This window comes from Puma concolor, chromosome A1 (assembly GCF_028749965.1).
Source record: "Puma concolor isolate L17-30 chromosome A1, mPumCon1.1.hap2, whole genome shotgun sequence".
NCBI classification, from domain to species: domain Eukaryota; kingdom Metazoa; phylum Chordata; class Mammalia; order Carnivora; family Felidae; genus Puma; species Puma concolor.
In genome coordinates, this window is record NC_141667.1 from 232,501,946 (window position 1) to 232,522,566 (window position 20,621).

Sequence of the window (20,621 nt, forward strand, 5' to 3'; positions counted from 1 at the left end):
ACACTCAATATTAAACCATATTAGATAAATGTTAGGAAAAACCTAGCAAAGTTCATGGGCTGTACTATTTAATCTTCTTTTGAAAAGTTTAACTATTTAAATAAAGGCTTTACGGGGCACCTGGCTGGCTCAGTAGGTTAAGCGTCTGACTTCAGCTCCGGTCATGATCTTGCGGCTCAGCTCGTGAGTTCGAGCCCTGCGGAGCCTGGAGCCTGCTTCAGATTCTCGGTCTCCCTCTCTCTCTACCCCTCTCCTGCTCACTCTCTGACTCTCTCTCTCTCTCTAAAATAAATAAATAAGTAAATACATACATACATACATACATAAAGGCTTTACGCTATAGCAAATTATAGAGTTCAGATACTCTATTTCATGGGGAGAGAAGGCTACATGATCTGTAATGTCCAATAGTCTTAGAAATAGATGTTTTCTTTATGACTAACAATTGTAAACTAAGCAAAATTTTTTTATTCTCAGTTAAAAACCTTTCAGTACGATGCACTCTCTTTTTAAAAGAAGTACATGTTACATATCTAAGAAATCAGAACTGGCACCATTCGCTTATCTGTACTGACCACCTATTACTCATGGAATAAAAGCAAACAGGGGAAAAAAGCAAATTGTAAACTAACAATAGTATATGATCCCGTTCTTCACCTAGAAAAGAAATACGCATAAGCACATGTACGCCCATACAAAAGCAGCAGAAGACAGGAGTGATTCTAAACCAGAGTGACAGAGAGGAGGGGGCAGAAGAATGAAAGGCAAGGGCAAGAAGTGAGAGGGAAAGGAGTCAAGACAAAGTCTGTCTTTAAAAAAAAAAAAAAAAATCGAGAATTTAGCCTCCATGCCTATTATCATAAAAGAAAAAGGTTTAAACACTTACCGTCAGCATCTAAAATCCATGTTATAAAATGATTATTTGCTTGGTACTGAATTACAGAAGTTATTTGATAAAGACAGCCTTCAAAATGGAATGAATAGCGCTGCAAGTCATTTCGTGGCAAGCCTTCCACAAAGTGCAACATGAATATGGGAGATACTCTGTGGGAGAGGAAGGCAAGCAAAGTCAAACAAATTTCATGCCCGTGCCTGGTTATACAAAAGACAGTCTGAAGCAAGGAAGTCATACATAACGCTTTCAAGGCTAACTGCACTAATTTTTCTTGAGAACCTCCAGATGTGTGCCTTAATTAGCAATGGAGAACTCACTCTACGAAGTATGTAACAGTAAACCCTTCTCAGAATGGTATCACTGACAGTTGGAAGCCATCATGCAATAAGGCTCTAACACAGACCATTAAACAAAAATTGCTCTGTAAGCCACACTGCTGCTTTGGCTTAAAGAAGATCTCACAGTAACATAACTATTCTGCAAAATCACAGGGAAAAATCCAGACCTTTTAGAATTTTCTTGGGCATCCAGTGGCCCAAATGAATTACTTTTGTGAGATGGCATAGGTAATATGGGAAAACAAAGTAACAAACCTAAGACACTGAAATAAACATTTAAAAAATTGCCAATATGCTAATAACTTGTCCTATTTCACTTTTATCTCAAGAAGCAGAGTGGTCCATCAAAGTAAAACTACTCCTTAGGAAGCTTAATTTGTACCTAAGTAGACAAGAAAATAGAACATACTGGTTGATTTACCATAAACTTCAAGACATCCCTAATTTCAAAAATACACTTTGTCGTTACAGTCACATGCCAAACCAGAAAACAGAATCCAAAGATGGGCCTCAAATTAACCAAATTTAACAAAGCTCTCATGATTTAAGAAAAATGTCAAATACCCCTTTTCCCAATATTTAAACAGCTGTCAAACTTATCAAAACTTATTCAGCTGAAATGAACTTGAATCAGTGTCCAAAATGCAGATTATTCAGACAAGGAATAATTAGTAAATTATCTCATCGATCATTCTGTTAGAGGAAAGAATCAAGTCTTCAAAATTTAAGTACCTATAAATAACAAGTCCTGCAGACCTGTCTATAATGCTAACCCCCTTTGTTCTTTTATCATATCTGTAGCATCACTTTAAGATAATACTGATTATAGAGGCGCCTGGGTGGCTCAGTCAATTGAGCGTCCGACTTCAGCTCAGGTCATGATCTTGCATTTGTGAGTTCGAGCCCCGCGTTGGGCTCTGTGCTGACAGCTCAGAGCCTGGAGCCTGCTTCCGATTCTGTGTGTGTGTCTCTCTCTCTGCCCCTCCCCTGTTCACGCTCTGTCTCTTAATAACAAATAAATAAAATTTATTATATTTATTATTTAAATATACTATATTTATTATTAATAAAATAAATAAAAAATGAAAAAAAAAGATAATACTGATTATAAAATATACCACTAGGAAAGAGAACTGCTAACTAAACTCTACCACGCCATTAATTTATAGACATACTCCCATTTTAAATATGTGAAAATGTGCCTCTGAATCAGTGATCCACAGTGAAAGTACAGATATGTTCTCACAGCTTGATATGCAGGCTTCAGGCACCTACTTGACTCCTTAAGTACTAATATCTTTCCAAGATATCTTTTTAAAAAAAAATTTTTTTTTAATGTTTGTTTATTCTTGAGACAGAGACAGAGCGTGAACAGGGGAGGGGCATAGAGAGAAGGAGACACAGAATCTGAAACAGGCTCCAGGCTCTGAACTGTGTCGGCACAGGGCCCAATGCTGGACTCAAACTCACTGACTGTGAGATCATGACCTGAGCCAAAGTCAGACGGACGCTCAACCAACTGATGAGCCACCCAGGATACCTTCTGTGGCTAGTTACTAAAACATTCTCTCCTGGATCCCTAGATTACGCAAACTTGCCTCCTTAGTAGTGTGAATTACACATGGAAAGTGTTCAATGGTCAGTATTTTTTTCTTAACGGCATATTTAAAAAAACAGTACAATTTATAATGATGGCATCTTGGATTCAGTAAAATAAAGCATATGCCCCCTCCTCTTCGAGTTTATTTTCCTCTCTGGGTCCCTAGACTCTAGCGCCCTTTAACAGTCACAGATTTCTCCTACCCGTACTTCCAGCTTGTCTCATTTCCAGCCTCGTAGCTGAGGGTACAACTTTACTCTTAAGCTGGCAACAGATCTTGTTCTCAGGCTTCTTGCTACTCGCAATGCCTAGCATGTCGAGGATGATGCTCAGAGCTGAGACTGAGTTAAGCTGAGACTTAACCATAAAAAACCTGGATGGGACAGGTTAACAGAATTGGAATGAGAGTCACAAGAGATTTCAAGCTAAGATCTGCTTGCATTCACCTCCTTAACTTGAGGCTGAACTCCTCCTACTAGAAGGATCTACCCTCAGGAAGAGAAACAGAAAAGAGAAAGAAGCACAAGAGAACCGTGCCAACTGCCCCGCTACTCAGACAGCAGGGCAACACAGAGTCCCTGTCCCACAAAGAGCAGCCAGTTTTATGTAATGGCCTAGATAGAGTACAAGTTTTTTATTTTTATCCCAACTAATGTAATGTAATAATTCGTATTTTAGAAAATGCAGATTTAACAACGTGCATATATACTCCTGAACTGTAATAACAGGCTTTAGGCAAAAAAAAATCTGCAAATATAATTTTTAAACCTCATTACATTCTAGATCTAATTACATCACTGAACTAGTTCATATTTCAGATTCTATGACAAAAATTGAGGGGTGCCTGGGTGGCTCAGTTGGTTAAGTGCTGACTTCGGCTCAGGTCATGACCTCACGGTTCGTGGGTTCTAACCCCATGTAGGGCTCTGTGCTGACAGCTCGGAGTCTGGAGCCTGCTTCAGATTCTGTGTCTCCCTCTCTGCCCCTCCCCCATTCATGCTGTCTCTAAAATAAACATTAAAAAAAAATTAAAAAAAAAATGTGAGTAAAATCAGGTATAATTAAAGTGAGAGTTGGGGGTGCCTGGGTGGCAGAGTCAGTTAAGAGTCCAACTCTGGATTTTGGCTCAGGTCATGATCTCACGGTTCATGAGATCAAGCCCCATGTCGAGCTCCATGCTCACCAGCACGGAGCCTGCTTCGGATTCTCTCTCTCCCTCTCTCTCTCTGCACGACCCCCCACTCATGCACACATGCACTCTCCCTCTCTCTTAAACTTAAAACAAAAACCCGTAATTTTAACTTTTTTAAAATGTTTTTTTAATTTATTTTCGAGATAGAGTGTGAGTGGAGGAGGGGCAGAGAGAGGGAGACACAGAATCCGAAGCAGGCTCCAGGCTCTGAGCTGTCAGCACAGAGCCCGATGCAGGGCTCGAACTCACAAACCGTGAGATCATGACCTGAGCCGAAGTCGGACGTTTAACCGACTGAGCCACCCAGGCGCCCCTTAACTATTTTATATGTCAGTACTCCAACCAAACTTTTGTAGGGAATGGTTCAATTTATCTGCTTGGAAGAAAGTCTCAAAGTCATTGTATTTTAATGATACTTTAATGACACTTTAATAAGCTCTATAAGCACAGAACAGAAACATCTAATTCTCTTCCTATCACTCCCCTACCCTTTACAAAAAGTTATTAAAAAAAAAAAAAATCATGGCACAAAAACAGACACTCAGATCTAGGGAACAGAATAGAGAACCCAGAAATGGACCCACAAACCTATGGCCAACTAATCTTTGACAAAGCAGGAAAGAATATCCAATGGAATAAAGACAGTCTCTTCAGCAAGTGGTGCTGGGAAAACTGGACAGCGACAAGCAGAAAAAGGAACCTGGACCACTTTCTTACACCATACACAAAAATAAACTCAAAATGGATAAAAGACCTAAATGTAAGACAGGAAGCCATCAAAATCCTTGAGGAGAAAGCAGGCAAAAACCTCTTTGATCCTGGCCACGGCAACTTTTTACTCAACAAGTCTCCAGAGACAAGGGAAACAAAAGCAAAACTGAACGACTGGGACCTCATCAAAATAAAAACCTTCTGCGTAACAAAGGAAACAATCGGCAAAACTAAAAGGCAACTAACGGAATGGGAGGAGGTATTTGCAAACAACATATCAGATAAAGGGTTAGTATCCAAATCTATAAAGAACTTATCAAACTCAACACCCAAGGAACAAATAATCCAGTGAAGAAATGGGCAAAAGACATGAATAGACACTTCTTCAAAGACATCCAGATGCCCAACTGACACATGAAAAAATGTTCATCACTCATCATCAGGGAAATACAAACCAAAACCACAATAAGATACCACCTCACACCTGTAAGTGGCTAACATTAACAACTCAGGTAACAACAGATGTTGGTGAGGATGGGGAGAAAGAGGCTCTCTTTTGCACTGCTGGTGGGAATGCAAACTGGCACAGCCACTCTAGAAAACAGTATGGACGTTCCTCAAAAACCAAAAACTAGAACTGCCCTACGACCCAGCAATCACACTACTAGGTATCTATCCAAGGGATACAGGTGTGCTGTTTCGAAGGGGCACATGCACCCCAGTGTTTATAGCAGCATTACCAACAATGGCCAAAGTATGGAAAGAGCCCAAATGTCCATCGATGGATGAATGGATAAAGAAGATGTGGTGTACATACATACATACACACACAGACACACACAGACACACACAGACACACACACACAATGGAGTATTACTCGGCAATCAAAAAGAATGAAACTTGCCATTTGCAACTACGTGGATGGAACTGGAGGGTATTATGCTAAGTGAAATTAGTCAGAGAAAGACAAATATATGACTTCACTCATATGAGGACTTTAAGACACAGAACAGATAAACACAATGGAAGGGAAGCAAAAATAATATAAAAACAGGGAGGGGGACAAAACATACGAGACTCTTAAATATGGCGCACAAACAGAGGGTTATGGGAGCCGGTGTGGGGAGGATGAGCTAAATGGGCAAGGGGCATTAAGGAATCTACTCCTGAAATCATTGTTGCACCATATGCTAACTAACTTGGATGCAAATTAAAAAAATAAAAGAAAATAAACTTTAAAAAAATATCGAGTACCCGCTATATAACAGGGAGAGATGACACAGTACTGTTTACTGATACATGAAGATTCCATAAAATAATAATAAAATTGGATTATAAAACAACAAAAAAAAATAACTGTTAAAACTGAAGTTTAAATAAATAAACTTTTCAAATTACAATCCAGGGTACTGTGTGACTTAGACTCCTAGTAATGAGGTTTTTTTCAAGATCTGTAAAGTAAAATTAAATCAGATTCTAAGTTGGTGCTCCGTATCACCATGCTCTGAATATAATTCCTAAATAATACACTTAAAGTAGCAGATCTGGCCTTGCTAGATTTAATTCATCTGATTTATCAATGGACTCTTTTTCCAATGGGAATATATTAGAGTGTGGATTACCTGAGACAAGGTGTTCGGGGAACTCACAATACTATTAGTTTTTAGAATGCTGACTGTAAGGTTGAATTATACATGATATCATAATGGATCTAATTACTTTTAAGTTATCCTTAAAAACTATTAAATTTGTTTCTAGATTCCATTCGACAACAATAAATCTTGATTTGTTGAATCTTGTTGTTGAATATGAATTTCAGGGGCTCCTGTGTGGCTCAGCCAGCTAAGCATCCGACTTCAGCTCAGGCCATGATCTCGCGGTCCATGAGTTCAAGCCCCGCATCAGACTCTGCGCTGACAGCTCAGAGCTTGGAGCCTGCTTCAGATTCTGTGTCTCCCTCTCTCTCTGCCCCTGCCCCACTCACGCTCTGTCTCTGTCTGTCTCTCGAAAAATATACGTTAAAAAAATAGTAATACAAAAAGAATATAAATTTCAAAGTAAAAAACTCAGAGGACTTCAAAAGACCCTGTCGTTTAAAATTTAAGTGAAATTTTACACACTAGTTCAGTTTACTTTTGAATATAGTCAATGTCCAAATTATAAACTCAGCTTATAATTGGCCTGTTAGAACTCTAAACACATTTCACATTGAAACACTTATATTCAACGGATATGTTCCTGATCAGAGCCTGAATCTCTAATGTAAGTAATGCATCTTATTTGTATAATTAAAAATCGTACGTTGCAGTACATCCAATTAACAGATCAAACAAAATCGGAGTAAAAGTTTATCTTCAATGCTGGTGCGTGAGAAAAAGCAGGTGTAAGTGTTAGATGAAATCACATACACCAGGCACCTCAAGCAACCCACCGGTCCAGTACAGGATGGCAGATACCCACACCCTGCTGCCCTTCTACCTCCTTCTCAAGACAGGGCGTAAACAAAAAAGACTCCCACAACACTTCAATCTCAAAGTTTGAAACCCCAGACAACCAAAACAGACTGTGGACTTTCCATTAAAGGTAGCTCCTCTTCTTTTCCATTCAAATGCTATCAAATGATAGCGAATGGGGGGAAAGAAAGGAAAGAAACCGAAAGGGCCAAGAAGGGGAAGAAGACATGAGGAAACAAGCAAACAACAAATATTCTGCAGGCAAAAATTAAAGAGCAACAGGGAAGCGGTAACTGAGCAGAACGGATGAAACGGTGACGGGAGCGCTGTGGGGTGGGCACACTCAGGAGAAGAGCTTACACATGTCACAGAACCCCTCGAAGACTCAACGCTGATGGGCAACAGATACTGCAGAATGTGGGGTAAGGCCCTGGGCTAAAAACTAGGGTAGTGACAGGAAGAGTGTATCCAGAGCTCCCATGCACCAGGCTCAGAGAGGAACCAGTATAGACCGGAACACTGGAGCAAAAGATGAAAGGTGGCAGAAGAAAGGTTTCTAGAAAAAAACGTGGGGGAGGATTGCAAAATTGTGAAACATTTAAGTGTTTAGAAAATGTATCAATGAGTGTTTGAAGAATTTGGAAAAATTTCACAACGCATACATAAAGAAAGCAAATGAAAACACAAGGAAATAATTCCAGGAAAACTTAGAAGTTATAAAAGAAATGAAATACAACCACATATACTGCTTGGCTGGAGAGGAAATACACAAGTATTCATAATAATAAATAATGAGTACTGATTACAAAAATCAGTACTGATATCAGTATTACTGATAACAAAAAATGTTATCATGTTGCAAGGACAGGGAGAGGTTAAAAACAGACGGAGCCCAGTGATTGGTGTTAAGAACCCTAGTCTTCAACAACTATAAAAGAAGGAGAATGGGGCGCCTCAGTTGAGCTTGGTCCAACTTCAGCTCGAGTCATGATCTCACGGTTCGTGGGTTCGAGCCCCGCATCGGGCTCTGTGCTGACAGCTCGGAGCCTGGAGCCTACTTCGGATTCTGTCTCCTTCTCTCTCTGCCCCTCCCCACTTGTGCTCTGTCTCTCTGTCTCTCAAAAATAAATAAGTGTTGAAAGAAAAAAAAAAGACTGCATAAAAGTGGAATAAGCTTTAAAAAGAAAAAAGAATGAAAACAAAGAGAAACAAAAGGTGGAATAAGAGCACTGTTCTGAAACGTCAAAGTAAATACCGCTTCACAGGTGTAAAGTAGACGCTTATGGGAGAGGAGGTCGGAGGGGCACTGCTCTCTTTCCTTCTAGGTCTTGGCAGGATTAGATTAACCAAGAATGTATTACCTGGATGAAAACAACTCTTTAGGAAAGATTGGAGGGATTTCCTGGCACATCCAAGGGCATCAGAAAAGGTATGAAAAGCTTAATGCCCCTGCTTCTTTATATCACATTATACCTCCAAACATTTCTTTACTGAGAGTCAGAGGCGAGGATGACTAAACACGAAGGTTACAGGATGCATTTGCGCGAAGTGTATTAACAAACGAGACAAACTGCCTAGAATGGAACTGACCCATGAGCTTAAAATATGGGCTTCTGGTAGCAATTTTAGAAAAGGTAATTCTGACCAGTGGTCCCACTGCGGACAAATAGAAAAGCTGGCAAAATATACTAAAAACACATCTGCTCAAAGGCAGCAGAAAGCTTCCAAGGGGATGAAGAATTAGCAGGCCGAAGTCTGGGAGAAGATGGGAATTCAGACAGATGAGCCTGTGGTTCACCTTTGAGTCATCTTAGTTCTTGAAATCAGATTAAGGAAATCCCAGAATTCTAGTGACTCCAGGCACTTGGCAGAGGAGACAACAACTGATGATTAATATCCTTAAAGGGAGAAAACAAGGTAAAAGAAGGCAAGGCCCCGTTAGAGTGGGGTCAGACAGTCACCCTGAGACAGGTGCAGCGGTACTTTGCCTGGGACAGTTTGCTGTCGGCCAGAGTCCACGACGGAGAGGCATTTTGGCAATTCGTAACAACGCAAACTTCTGACAAACAGTTTCAATTCTACAAATTAAATCCACCTTCATTTCGTGCTAAAAATAGTAAGACAATTTTAACTCACTTTTCCAATACCATTTTTCTTATCTGTGACTTATTCCTGCAATTGTTACATGGACCAAAATGGGCAGCATTAAGTGGGTGCCACTCAGGGATGACATTTGTAAAGGTGACCAGATTCTTCATGTATCTGTAAAACATAAGACATAAAGTAACTTAAATTCGTTTACATTAATTTCAATCAATGCCTAAACCTTCATTCATTTATTTATACTTCCCTATTCCCCCATATCCCATGATCAATCAATATGCTAACGTTCCTCGCACACCCTAGTAAAGCTCTCTGTGAAGACCCTCCACAGTGACTCCTGTACTTTTTCAGCTGTGAGATGAAGACAGTATGAAAGGCAGGGTTTCTCAAGAACAATACTGACATTTTGCGCTGGGTATTTCTTTGCTGTGAGGCATCTGTCCCATGCACTGGGGCTGTTGAGCACCATCTCTGGCCTCTACCCACTAGATGCCAGTAACAGCCTCCAAGTGTAGCGACCGTTAGCTCCAAACACCGCCAAACGTCCCACGAGGTGCAAAACAGCCCCTCGCTGAGAACCACCGCTTCCAAATTGATTACGAGCTCACCCCTTACCTACAAAATTACAATCTGGCTACCCGTATGGACAACCATAAAGGAAAAAAGACAGTTCCAAATGTATAATCACGAACACATACAACTTAACTTTCTTGATCTTTAAAAAATTAGAATGCCAGTTGTGGCAGAATTTTGTTTTCCCAGATACAGAAGTTCCAAATTTGCACTTTAGTCTAGATACCTGACAGCAAGAGGCACCTAAAATGATCTTTCAAGATGTACACTACATCAATTGGGTCTACTTTAATAAAAAAAACCTTTAAAGGGGCAATTAATTACCTAATAGACATTAGTTTTTTCCTAAACAATAACAACAAATAATTGATCAATCGTAAGTGAGATCAGCACAGGCTATTACAAATACAGCAGTTCTCAGGGAAGCTAACATTTTAAAAGCGAGCAGCATAAAGTTATCAACAAAATGGAATGATTTATTTCTACTAAATTTTTAGTGCTCACAGATGACTGTTAAGGCTCCCATTTTTTAGTCTATAAGGGGGAGTTTGTCTCTGCAAATAAATGTTCATGCTCCGCATGACAGCTAACGTTTTTGAGCACGTACTATGTGCAGGGCAGGGCGTTTACGCTCCTCTCCCAAACAACCCTAAGTGGCAGATACTATTCTTATCCCCATTTTACAGATGAGGAAAGTGAAACAGACTGCATATCAGATGATAAATGACCGACTTGAGATTTTAATCCAGGGAGTCTGACTCCAAAGACCATGTAAATAACTGCCTCCAGAATATACCTTATAAATCAAGTAACAGATCTTAAACTGGCACCAAAAAAAGCAGCACAAAACCCAGTGAGTTTGCTGGATATTCTCACGTTGGATTAAGTGGAAATAGTTTTAAACTATGATATATTAAGATTTAATGAAATGCCACTTCATGTTAGCTTTTCCTCTAGAATTATTTTTAGAACAAAGGAATTTAAAAAAATAAAACCAGAAACCAGCAAACTCAAACAGCCAGTGGCTTCTTTCCCCTGAGCCCTCTGAGATTTTTCAACACACCTCCAAAATGCTCTTGTATTCAAAGTATTCAAAGTAACTTAATGCAGCCAACAGATCAAAATAATTACTAAGTCACTGGCCCTCAATAATGTGTTTATATGTTATCTCCCTAACTAACTGGTCTGAATTTGGCCAGATAGAGATTATTTCTGTTGAGTTCCTGGCACATAAAACATACTCAATGAAAAGCTGTCAAACAACTCAGATGTAGACTTTGGAAAAGCTGTAATTAAGCTGATTTTAATCATCAAGCTTGTTTGTATTACTTAAAATCCAGGTGGTGATTAGGGAGTGTGTATACGACAGTGAGCAAGAAATCGAGGCCAGAAAACGTAAGCCTGAGTTTTGCCATCTACTAGTGTGTGTCACCTCGGGTGTCTGTCTACCCCCTTTTCAAGGTTCAGTTTCCCTATCTGTCAAATGAGGAGAAAATTAGATAATTTATATAAACCAGTGACAGAAGACCGAGAAATAGATAACTTGTTCTTATACTCACTTACAGAAAACTATTTTAAGTCCTAGGTGTGAGTGAGTGCTCATTCTTACTCTGTTCTACTACTTTTGAGTCAACTGGTAAAAAACAAATGTCTTCTGGTTCTGTTGCTTGCATTCCCTAGAACATTCTCTCAGACTTAACTCTCCTTGAGTGATGCTTAAATATCAAAAATAATCTCAATTTAGATAATGAATATCTAAATGGTTTTCTCTCACATTTTTATTTAATAATGTTAAATAATTTTAATTTTAAATATGTTATTTAATAATTTGACTCCAAATTTTCTAATTTGCTAGTAGGTGGGTGAGTTTAAGGCAAGAGGAAAGTATCGATCTCCACGACAGTAATTTGAATAAATGACCAACAAAACCAGTTTGGTGATTTTAACTGCCAGTCAGCAACTTTCTCACGTATGGACAGAGTGAAGGTGTCATGTGTGATGAAAACTTTCTCTGACTCCTCTTTCCAAACCAACTTTCTCTCCTTGTTATGTGGCTCAGTGTATGGAAGAGAAATTGCCGCTTTCTTCTCCATGGTTCCTCTCAAGTCCCAGTCTCAGGGCATAAAATGATTGTGCGCCCATCAGGACCCCTCTAATCCTCACCCAGAGCATCAGGGAAGTAGGAAGCAGGCTGAGACAGCTCACACGCAAGAGGATTTTGGCGGTGGCTGGTCTTTCGCGGAGGAGCGGAAGAGCCTAAGTTCTTCTCAGAACTACTGCCAGACTCCCAGAGCCTCAAATCAGTTTCCGTGAGGTTAAAAAAGGTAACCGAACAAAAACCCTAGTTGCTAACAGAGGAAACAAAACACGTATCATTTCAGGCAATTCTAAGAAGTATTCTTACTCCGCAGGGAATCCAGAACGGGGGTTGTGGGAGAATGCACTGCTCTTCCCATCTGTCCCCACGGAAGAAAACTCCTACTAAGTAACCCCGCAGACCATGGTTTTTTACTCTTCCAGTTGAAAGAAGCAAGCAAATTACAGTTTCTGGGGCTCAAATTTTTCCACTGATTGATTACTTATTTATTTGAATTTTTAATGTTTATTTTTGGGAGAGAAAGAGACAGAGCACGAGCGGGGAAGGGGCAGAGAGAGACACACACAGAATCCGAAGCAGGCTCCAGGCTCCAGGCTCCAAGCTGTCGGCACAGAGCCCCATGCAGGGCTCGAACTCATGGACTGTAAGATCATGACCTGAGCTGAAGTCGGATGCTTACCGACTGAGCCACCCAGGCGCCCCTCAAATTTTTCCTTTTAATCTTACTGGTGGGGAGACTTTAAGATATGGTAGGGTATTTTTTTTCTAAACATTTTTATTTATTTCTGAGAGACAGAGAGAGACAGAGAGTGAGTGGGAGAGAGACAGAGAGAGAGAGAGACACAGAATCTGAAGCAGGCGCCAAGCTCTAAGCTGTCAGAACAGGGCGTGACACGGGGCTTGAACCCATGAACCGTGACATCATGACTTGAGCCGCAGCTGGACGCTTAACCACCTGAGCCACCCAGGCACCCTGGTAGGAACTTTTACTGAGGGCAGAAGGAACCAGGGAGAGAGCAATGCCACAAATCGAAGTTTCATTAAAATTTTATTACTCAGAACTATTTTCAATAGAATGAGTCCATTTTTAAAAAGAGAAAAACGAAAAATATAAAAAATTTAAAATTTAAAAAAATAAATAAAAAGAGAAAAACTAACCTGCTTTGATACTTGTGCCCACACTGTGAGCATTCAAAATTCCAAGAGAAAGAATACATGAAAAGCTTTTCAATGAGGGGTTCCATTTTTAAGAGCAGGGGAAGTGCAAACACTGGGCTTTCCATATCACCTATAAAAAGAAAAGGGAAAACTATTGTTCATAATTGACTGAAAAAAGTAAACCCAAATCATTAACTGTTATCTTTTCTCACTACATTCACAGTACAATATATGTGAACACATGAATATATGACAGAGTAAGTTACTCACAGTGGGGCAAGGGGAAGTTTTTAAAGCATTTCTCTAAAAATGTCTACATAAAGATTTAATTATCACTTCAGTCCCTGTCTTCCATTTTTCGTGGCGGACACCTACGAAAACTTTTTAAGACAAAAGACACAAAAGACCCATACTATCTCCTCAGAGCTGTTAACAGCTCTAGAGTATTATAAAAATAAAGCAAAAATACATAGCTTGCCACAGATACTAAAACTAGTACACCTGGTGAAACATTGGAGAATAATGGCAGACGTGGACAAAACCATTAAAAAGCCACTTCTGTTCCAACCGTCTTGTTCCACGTGTGAAGGACGTGACACACAGGGTTCACGGGCCGGCCTCAAATCTCCCTGCTCTTCTTCTATCACTCTTCTTAAAATCTTTTAACAGTTAAAATTAAACTTCAATGACTTTAAGACTAGAGAAGATCTGAATCCTGGTGTCCTTGAAACAAAAACTGGACAGTGAATCGGGTCCTCCAGTTTTGAGATCAGCAGGCAAATTAAATAGGAAGATTTACATTCTCCTCTTACACTTGTTCTCCAGTTGGTTTCTTGCCTTTCTGTCCTCAGGGGAGCTTAGATGGTGCCGTACTGATCCAGCCCTAGAAAGAACTGGAGTCCTTCCCTTCCCTACCTGCCCGGGAACAGTCTCGCTTCCATGGTCCAGTTCTCCCCCTGGCCTGCAGCTACCACAGCCTGGAACGTGTCCAGGAGGAGTCACCTTGGCAGGATGCAAATGCAGAGCAGGTGTTACTGCCGGAGCACACTCTATACCAGTAGTTACAAAGGCTATTTTAACAGTCGCCTTTGTGGTATAGCCCCACAGCTATTTCCATACAAAAATAAAAATCAAAACAAAATTTTTGTACGTAGAAATAAATGCAAATCAATCTCCTAAACACACGTAAACAGCGTAAACAGGGAACAGTACAGCATGTCTGTAACAGTTACTAGCATTTAAATGCTTACTCTACCGTAGCTAAATATTAATTGAGAAGCAACTAATTTATATTTCTTAATGACAACATAGAATCTGCAAGTCTAAAAATACATAAAGTTCTCAGTAAATCAAAATACCATAAAAGAAAAAAATCATAAAAGAGCTCAAAACACACTGTTAAATAAGTTATATGCATACAGATCATTTTCAGTAATTTATATAGCTCCTAAATTAACCTTAATTATTTTTCCTTTGTTTACAACTCTTACGGGTATTAAGCATAAAGCATTTACTAGAGAACACGTAATATCAATTAATACCAATTTTTATAACTTCCTGCTGAAATCAGTTAAGTGGTTTCTTTGACTCTAGTATCTTCAGCCCAACTCCTACCCAACTACCTAGTTTTTCATATTTCCCTAAAATACTATCATTTGCTATGATGCAAATCTTTCAGCGACGTTTTGCTGCCCAGCTAGTCAAGTTTTCTCTTCTGCTCATTGTTTTTGTTTTTTTTAAACCAATGTACAGAGTTCTTTAGAAGATATCCAGGATATTATTTCTTTGTTCTATTTTTGCCCAGAGGTTTTAAACTTCAATGTAATCGTATCTACCACTATTTTATGTACCTTATTTAGGAAATTCTTCTCCACTGAGTGGAAAAATATTCAGCCATATTCTTTACCAAAGTGTTAGAATTCTGCTTTTTCATGTTTAGGTCTTTTTTCTTTTTAATTCATTTAGAGAGAGCGAGAGAGCGCACGCGAGCGCAAGTCAGGGAGGGGCAGAGAGACAGGGAGACAGAACCCCAAGCAGGCTGCCTGCTGTCGGCGCAGAGCTCTATGTGGGCCTCCTACTCGAGAACTGTGAGGTCATGACCTGAGCCGAGCCACCCAGGCACCCCTGAAGTTTAAGTCTTTAAATGGGCTGAAATTTCTTTCTGATTACAGTGTCAAGTAGGGATCCAACCTCCCCCCTGTCTCAGGAACAAACTGTCCCAACACCATTTACTGGACGGCCTTTTTCCTTCCCCTACTTATCTACATCACCACCTCTGTCACAGGAGGTTAAGCAAAAAGGGAGGGTTTCATCTGGACTCTATTCTATTCTACTGGTCTGTGTATCCTTACACTAGTACACAAATCTCAAAGACTAAATTAATCTTTAAGATTACATAAATAAATCCAAACGAGAACAATATTAGCTTTATCTTTAAAAAAAAAAAATTAGACATTAGAAAAAGAAAACTAAGTTGAAGAGCGCAGTTACCTTTGTGGAGAGGTAAGGAAGAACTGAACAGGAAAGCGTACAAAGGGGGCTTAGCTTGTATTTGTAATGTTTTATATTTCTTAAACTGCAGGGAGGGGGAACAGAGAGGACAGGTTATGATGCATTTTTTAAAAACAATAATCAAAACGATGCTATGGCTGATCTTAAAAATGTAACCAACATTCGGGGTCAGTACAGATTCTCTTTCTCTTTCTTTAGTACTTTCAAACACACATTGACACTCAGAATGAGAATACAAACACTGTATAATTTTAAAATGCTCTTTTTAAGTTTATTTGTATTTATTTAGCACAGATTAGATTTCACTGGTAAGATCTTAAGCTCTAACATAGCACCCAGTACTGTGCAATGAGTAATATGAACACAAACAAGAGAGGAATTCTACTGTATTAGAAGAGCTGTACGCATGCCCAACTGCTATGACTGCACAAAATAAGAATTTAAAATTCCCTTCTCTGGGGGTGCCTGGGTGGCTCAGTGGGTTGAGCATCCGACTTCGGCTCAGGTCATGATCATACGGTTTGTGAGTTCGAGCCCTGCATCAGGTTCTGTGCTGACAGCTCAGGGTCTGGACCCTGCTTCAGATTCTGTGTGTGTGTGTCTCTCTCTCTCTCCCTCTCTCTCTGCCCCTCCCCCACTCATGTTTTCTCTCTCTCTCTCTCGCTCTCAAAAATAAATAAACATTAAAAAAAAAAAAACCCCACAACATTTAAAAATCCCTTCTCTGTTACATAGAAAACCAGGCCCAAGGCAGCAGTGGAGCAAGACACAACCTTGCTCCAAATATAATGATCAGGACTAAGAAGGGTGGCGATTCAGACTTGGGGAGAAACCACTCTCGAATTCAACTGGGAACTGGAGCAGGAACCCTGAATAAAACATCTCCGGTCACTCCAGGAGGGAGGCGATACCTGCAAACTGCACCACGGGAGCCCCTGAGTCTGCACTCTGGTAATCTTATGGAAAAGGCTCCTCTGCAATGAGTATCCACCCAACAGATCAGGGGTTGGGGGTAAGAACAGGGACTGAAGGAACCTCAAGAAAACTTTTAGGCTGACAGCAGCGTTCTCTACCTTGATTGTGGTAATGGTTCCACACACCGTATACGTTTAAAAAGAGCTTTACTACATCTAAATTATACTTTGCTAAAAAGGAAAAAAGAATTTTCATCGCATCTGAGATCCTACCTGATAATAAGTTACAAAAGCCCTTTAGACCTAAAGGAGATAATGCCAAAGATTTGGCAAATCGAATTTCAGTTTATTATTTTAGGGACAGAGGAAACACAAACGTAGGAGCTCACGGAAAACAAAATAATAAAAGTAGGGGACAGAAATGTGAGACCAAAGATACTACCATTTACATGGTTTTTACCATGTAAAAACCAAGGTTTTTTTACAAAAAGACCTTGCTTCCAGATGCAGTATCTGAGTCTGATGAAATAGATTTTTCTCACTGAGAGAAAAATTTGAAGGCATTGATATTTTATATAATTTAATATGGCTAATATACTAATAGAGGTATCCTGTATTTTTTACCACAATACAATATTAGTAGAAGAGTCAATACAAGGATAAAGAGAAATAAAACAAAAGGCAATACCCTTTAAAAAAAAAATCACTACTGGCTCTTCTTTGCAATACCCAAAAAATTGAGAAACCCCGGGACTCTAGCACCCCTAGCTCCACAGATCATAGAGAACAAAGCAGGTCTCGTTACTGTGCCCTTCTTAAAAGAAAGCTTTCCCAAAAGCTCATCAGGATATTTCTCCTCATATTCTCTTGGTGAAAATTGGGTACGGCAATTCTTCAACCAATCCCCGGCAAGGGAAGTCCAATTACTATGGCTGGGTTTAGATCAGAGCTTCTCAACCCTGTCCATCCTTAAGAATCACACGGGGCTTCTAAGCCGCATCCCTGAGATTCTTATTTAATGGACGTCAAAGTACTTTTCAATGCCCTAGGTACTTTTTAATGCATCGTCAAGGTTGAAGACACTGAATCAGTCTACTGGAGGTAAGTATTAGAAAAGCAACCAATGGTGTCCACCCCCTGAGTATCCATCTGGTTCTGAGAACTGCATCCACTTTCAAGGGTAGAACACAAGCCTGCATATTCATACAGGACAGCTCTACCCAACAAATGATTTAACCAGCGGGAGGCTCCTAAACGAAACTACACAGATTTTTTCTCCCAAGAATCTAATCACCCAAAGTAATAAAATAGTGTATTTCCTTATGGCGTAAGGATTTCTTTATGATAGATGAGTAAAACAGTTAAATTACACAAATTACTTACCTAATGTGCATCTAAGCTGAGGCTGAAGCCTAATGAAAATTTCATCTCTGACTTCATTCAGACAGGTCTCTATCTTTGCAAATACTTCTGAAGGAAGCTTTTTACAATCTCCATCTAAAAATGAAATACAGATTATCAACTTCTCATCAATCTGTATCTTCCACAGAAAATTAAGACATTACCAAGAATGAAAGTTCATCAGAGTCAATATACTTTGTAGAGACGAAATGGAAAACACAAAATTTCCTTGATTCTTACTCCTCTGTGTTATACCATTTACTGCCTTAATATTTCCTCAGCCCAGCATCATTAGTAGCAATTCCATGAGCTAACATCTTTGTGCTTGAGTAAATCTCAGTGCAAAGCTTTCCTCATCCAAATAACCACAGGCCTAGCAAAAGAGCTAAGCTTTCAGATAGTGTGCCTACCTCTGAAACAGCTGAAGCTACGTCTTGTCTTGTGATTATTACTTATGTTAGAGACATCTAGTCATTTATTTTTTTGTAGAACTTTTATCAAACTTAGCCAGATCACAGGAGCAGATAAAAGTATAATTATTTCCCAAACTAACATTTGGTATATATAGCTCCCTCCTTCTATTGTCTCTGGGGGGTGGCGGGCGGTGAAGGAGTCTTCAATGACAGCATAATGTTTATACAGTTCTGCTTACTTAATGTTTACACATCCTGCTTACTTCACATGAATTTGCATCATTAAAAATTTTGTAGGCTAGTTATTACACTCCAACTGAACCACAGTTTTATTAAAAATTTCCCTAGTGCCGGACGTTTAAGTTGCTTCTTTTTTCACGATTATAAATACTGTCGTGATAAACGACTTTGGGGCACATACCTGTCCACGTTTTTATTCATTTCTTTAGGGTTAAAGTCCTCATAATGGAACTATTGTGACAGAAAACTAAGATTAATAAGAAAACTATTTTGAATCAAAGCCACCATATGCACCTGACTCTAGTTATTCTCAAGCTACAAAAGACTTCACCAAAACCTCTTACAAATAATTCATATAGCCTGATCACACTCTGTTGGTATGTTTTACTACGAAAATACCTAGATTCCCCTATAATATGAAGTAAGCATAAACTGGAACTTTTATTTGACCATGCCAAAAAGAGAAGAGAAAACTTACAATTCAAAGTAAGTCAACTTAAATGTAATTACAACCATATTATACAAGCTACAACTACTCTGTTAAAAAATTAATGATTGAACATATAAAATGGGTGAAGTAAACAGAATTAAGGGTATACTTATTGTGATGAGCACTGAGTAATACACGGAACTGCTGAATCATTATATTGTACACCTGAAACTAATATAACACTGGATGTTAATTATAGTGGAATAAAAAAAAACACACAAAAAAAGTGGCTATGCTTTATAAAAAAATAAACATAATTAAAATGAATGCAAGTCCATTTTGAACGAGAAATATGCTCTTCTGCAATAATCAACTGAACTGTCAGCTAACTCCGTACTGGGGTTCCTATAATCATAGAAATACAGAGAAAAAACAAAAGCAAAAATGGTCGTGAAAAACTGGATTTTAAAAATTACAAAAAATTCAATCTCAAGGAAACTCAAATTGAAACAAAATATCTGACAAAATTATAACTTTTAAAATGTTTATACCCAAAGGTGATCTGAGTGCTCTGGGATGTTTTCCTCTACATATAATGGAGTCATATGTTGATATAACCCTTCTATAAAGCCTTTCAGAAAGATTCTTTATATTCACATTTTAATATCCCTTCTAGGATAAAATCAGCAGTGGATTCAAAGGATATATGGATATTTGTCATGAAGCTTATTCAAAACTGAAAAAATAATAAGCAGCCTGAATGGTCAACAATACGTATGGAAGTACAATATATATATTTTACACATGCAAGACGTATATATAAAAGACTGCAACACCAAAGTCACGCTGAATAAACGTAAGGATTCTTGCCCCTACCAGAGAGAAAGACCTCAAAAAGCCACAATAATTAAAATAGTGTGGCATCGGTGCAGGGACGGAAACATGGTCAACAATGGGGGAACTATGTATAAGACTGACGTAACAGACTGCATTTACCAAAAACAAGATGAAAAAGGTGAGGATTTTGGGAAAACAGTGTGTAAGATTTATATAAAAGACCGCATTGCATGATCAAAACCAAGCTGAATAAAGATGAGGATTCTTATACTTCCAGGCAGCAAGACCTAAAAAACCCCAATAATTAAAAGAGTGTGGTGCTGACACAAGGACAAAGTAACCAAGAAAACAAAACTGCACAAATAAATGGACGGCTATATGACAGAGGTGGCCTGGCAGGTAAATTGAAGAAAAAAGCGGAGCTGGACAATGGGGAAAAGGGGATCTTTATCGTGCACAAAAGGTAACTTTAGCTGAATTAAAAATTCCACGTTGGGGTGCCTGGATGGCTCACTTGGTTGAGCATCCTACTTTTGGTTTCGGCTCAGGTAATGATCTCACAGACTGTGGGTTTGTTTGAGTCCCACGTCGGGCTCTGCGCTGCTGGTGTAGAGCCTTCTTAGGATTCTCCTTCCCTCTCTCTCTGCCCCTCCCCGCTTGCACGCACTCTCTCTGAATAAACAAATAAAACTTGAAAATAATTCAATGTCAACCACAAATCTTTCTGACTTTTCAGTGAAAATATAGGTGAAT

The 20,621-nt window shown here is 39.2% G+C and overlaps 1 protein-coding gene across 4 annotated transcripts in view; it reads right to left on the bottom strand.

Annotated features, from left to right (window-relative positions):
- The window catches only part of USPL1 (ubiquitin specific peptidase like 1), a 37,723-nt gene that overhangs the window by 3,974 nt on the left and 13,128 nt on the right, over window positions 1-20,621 (bottom strand). For all 4 annotated transcript variants that reach the window (XM_086714244.1, XM_086714238.1, XM_086714229.1 and 1 more), the window contains 4 exons: window positions 17,931-18,044; window positions 13,123-13,252; window positions 9,327-9,452; window positions 887-1,044 (listed from right to left, as the gene is read on the bottom strand). In XM_086714244.1, the coding sequence (XP_086570370.1) occupies window positions 887-1,044; window positions 9,327-9,452; window positions 13,123-13,252; window positions 17,931-18,044 (528 nt within the window). The remainder of the gene's footprint in view (window positions 1-886; window positions 1,045-9,326; window positions 9,453-13,122; window positions 13,253-17,930; window positions 18,045-20,621) is intronic.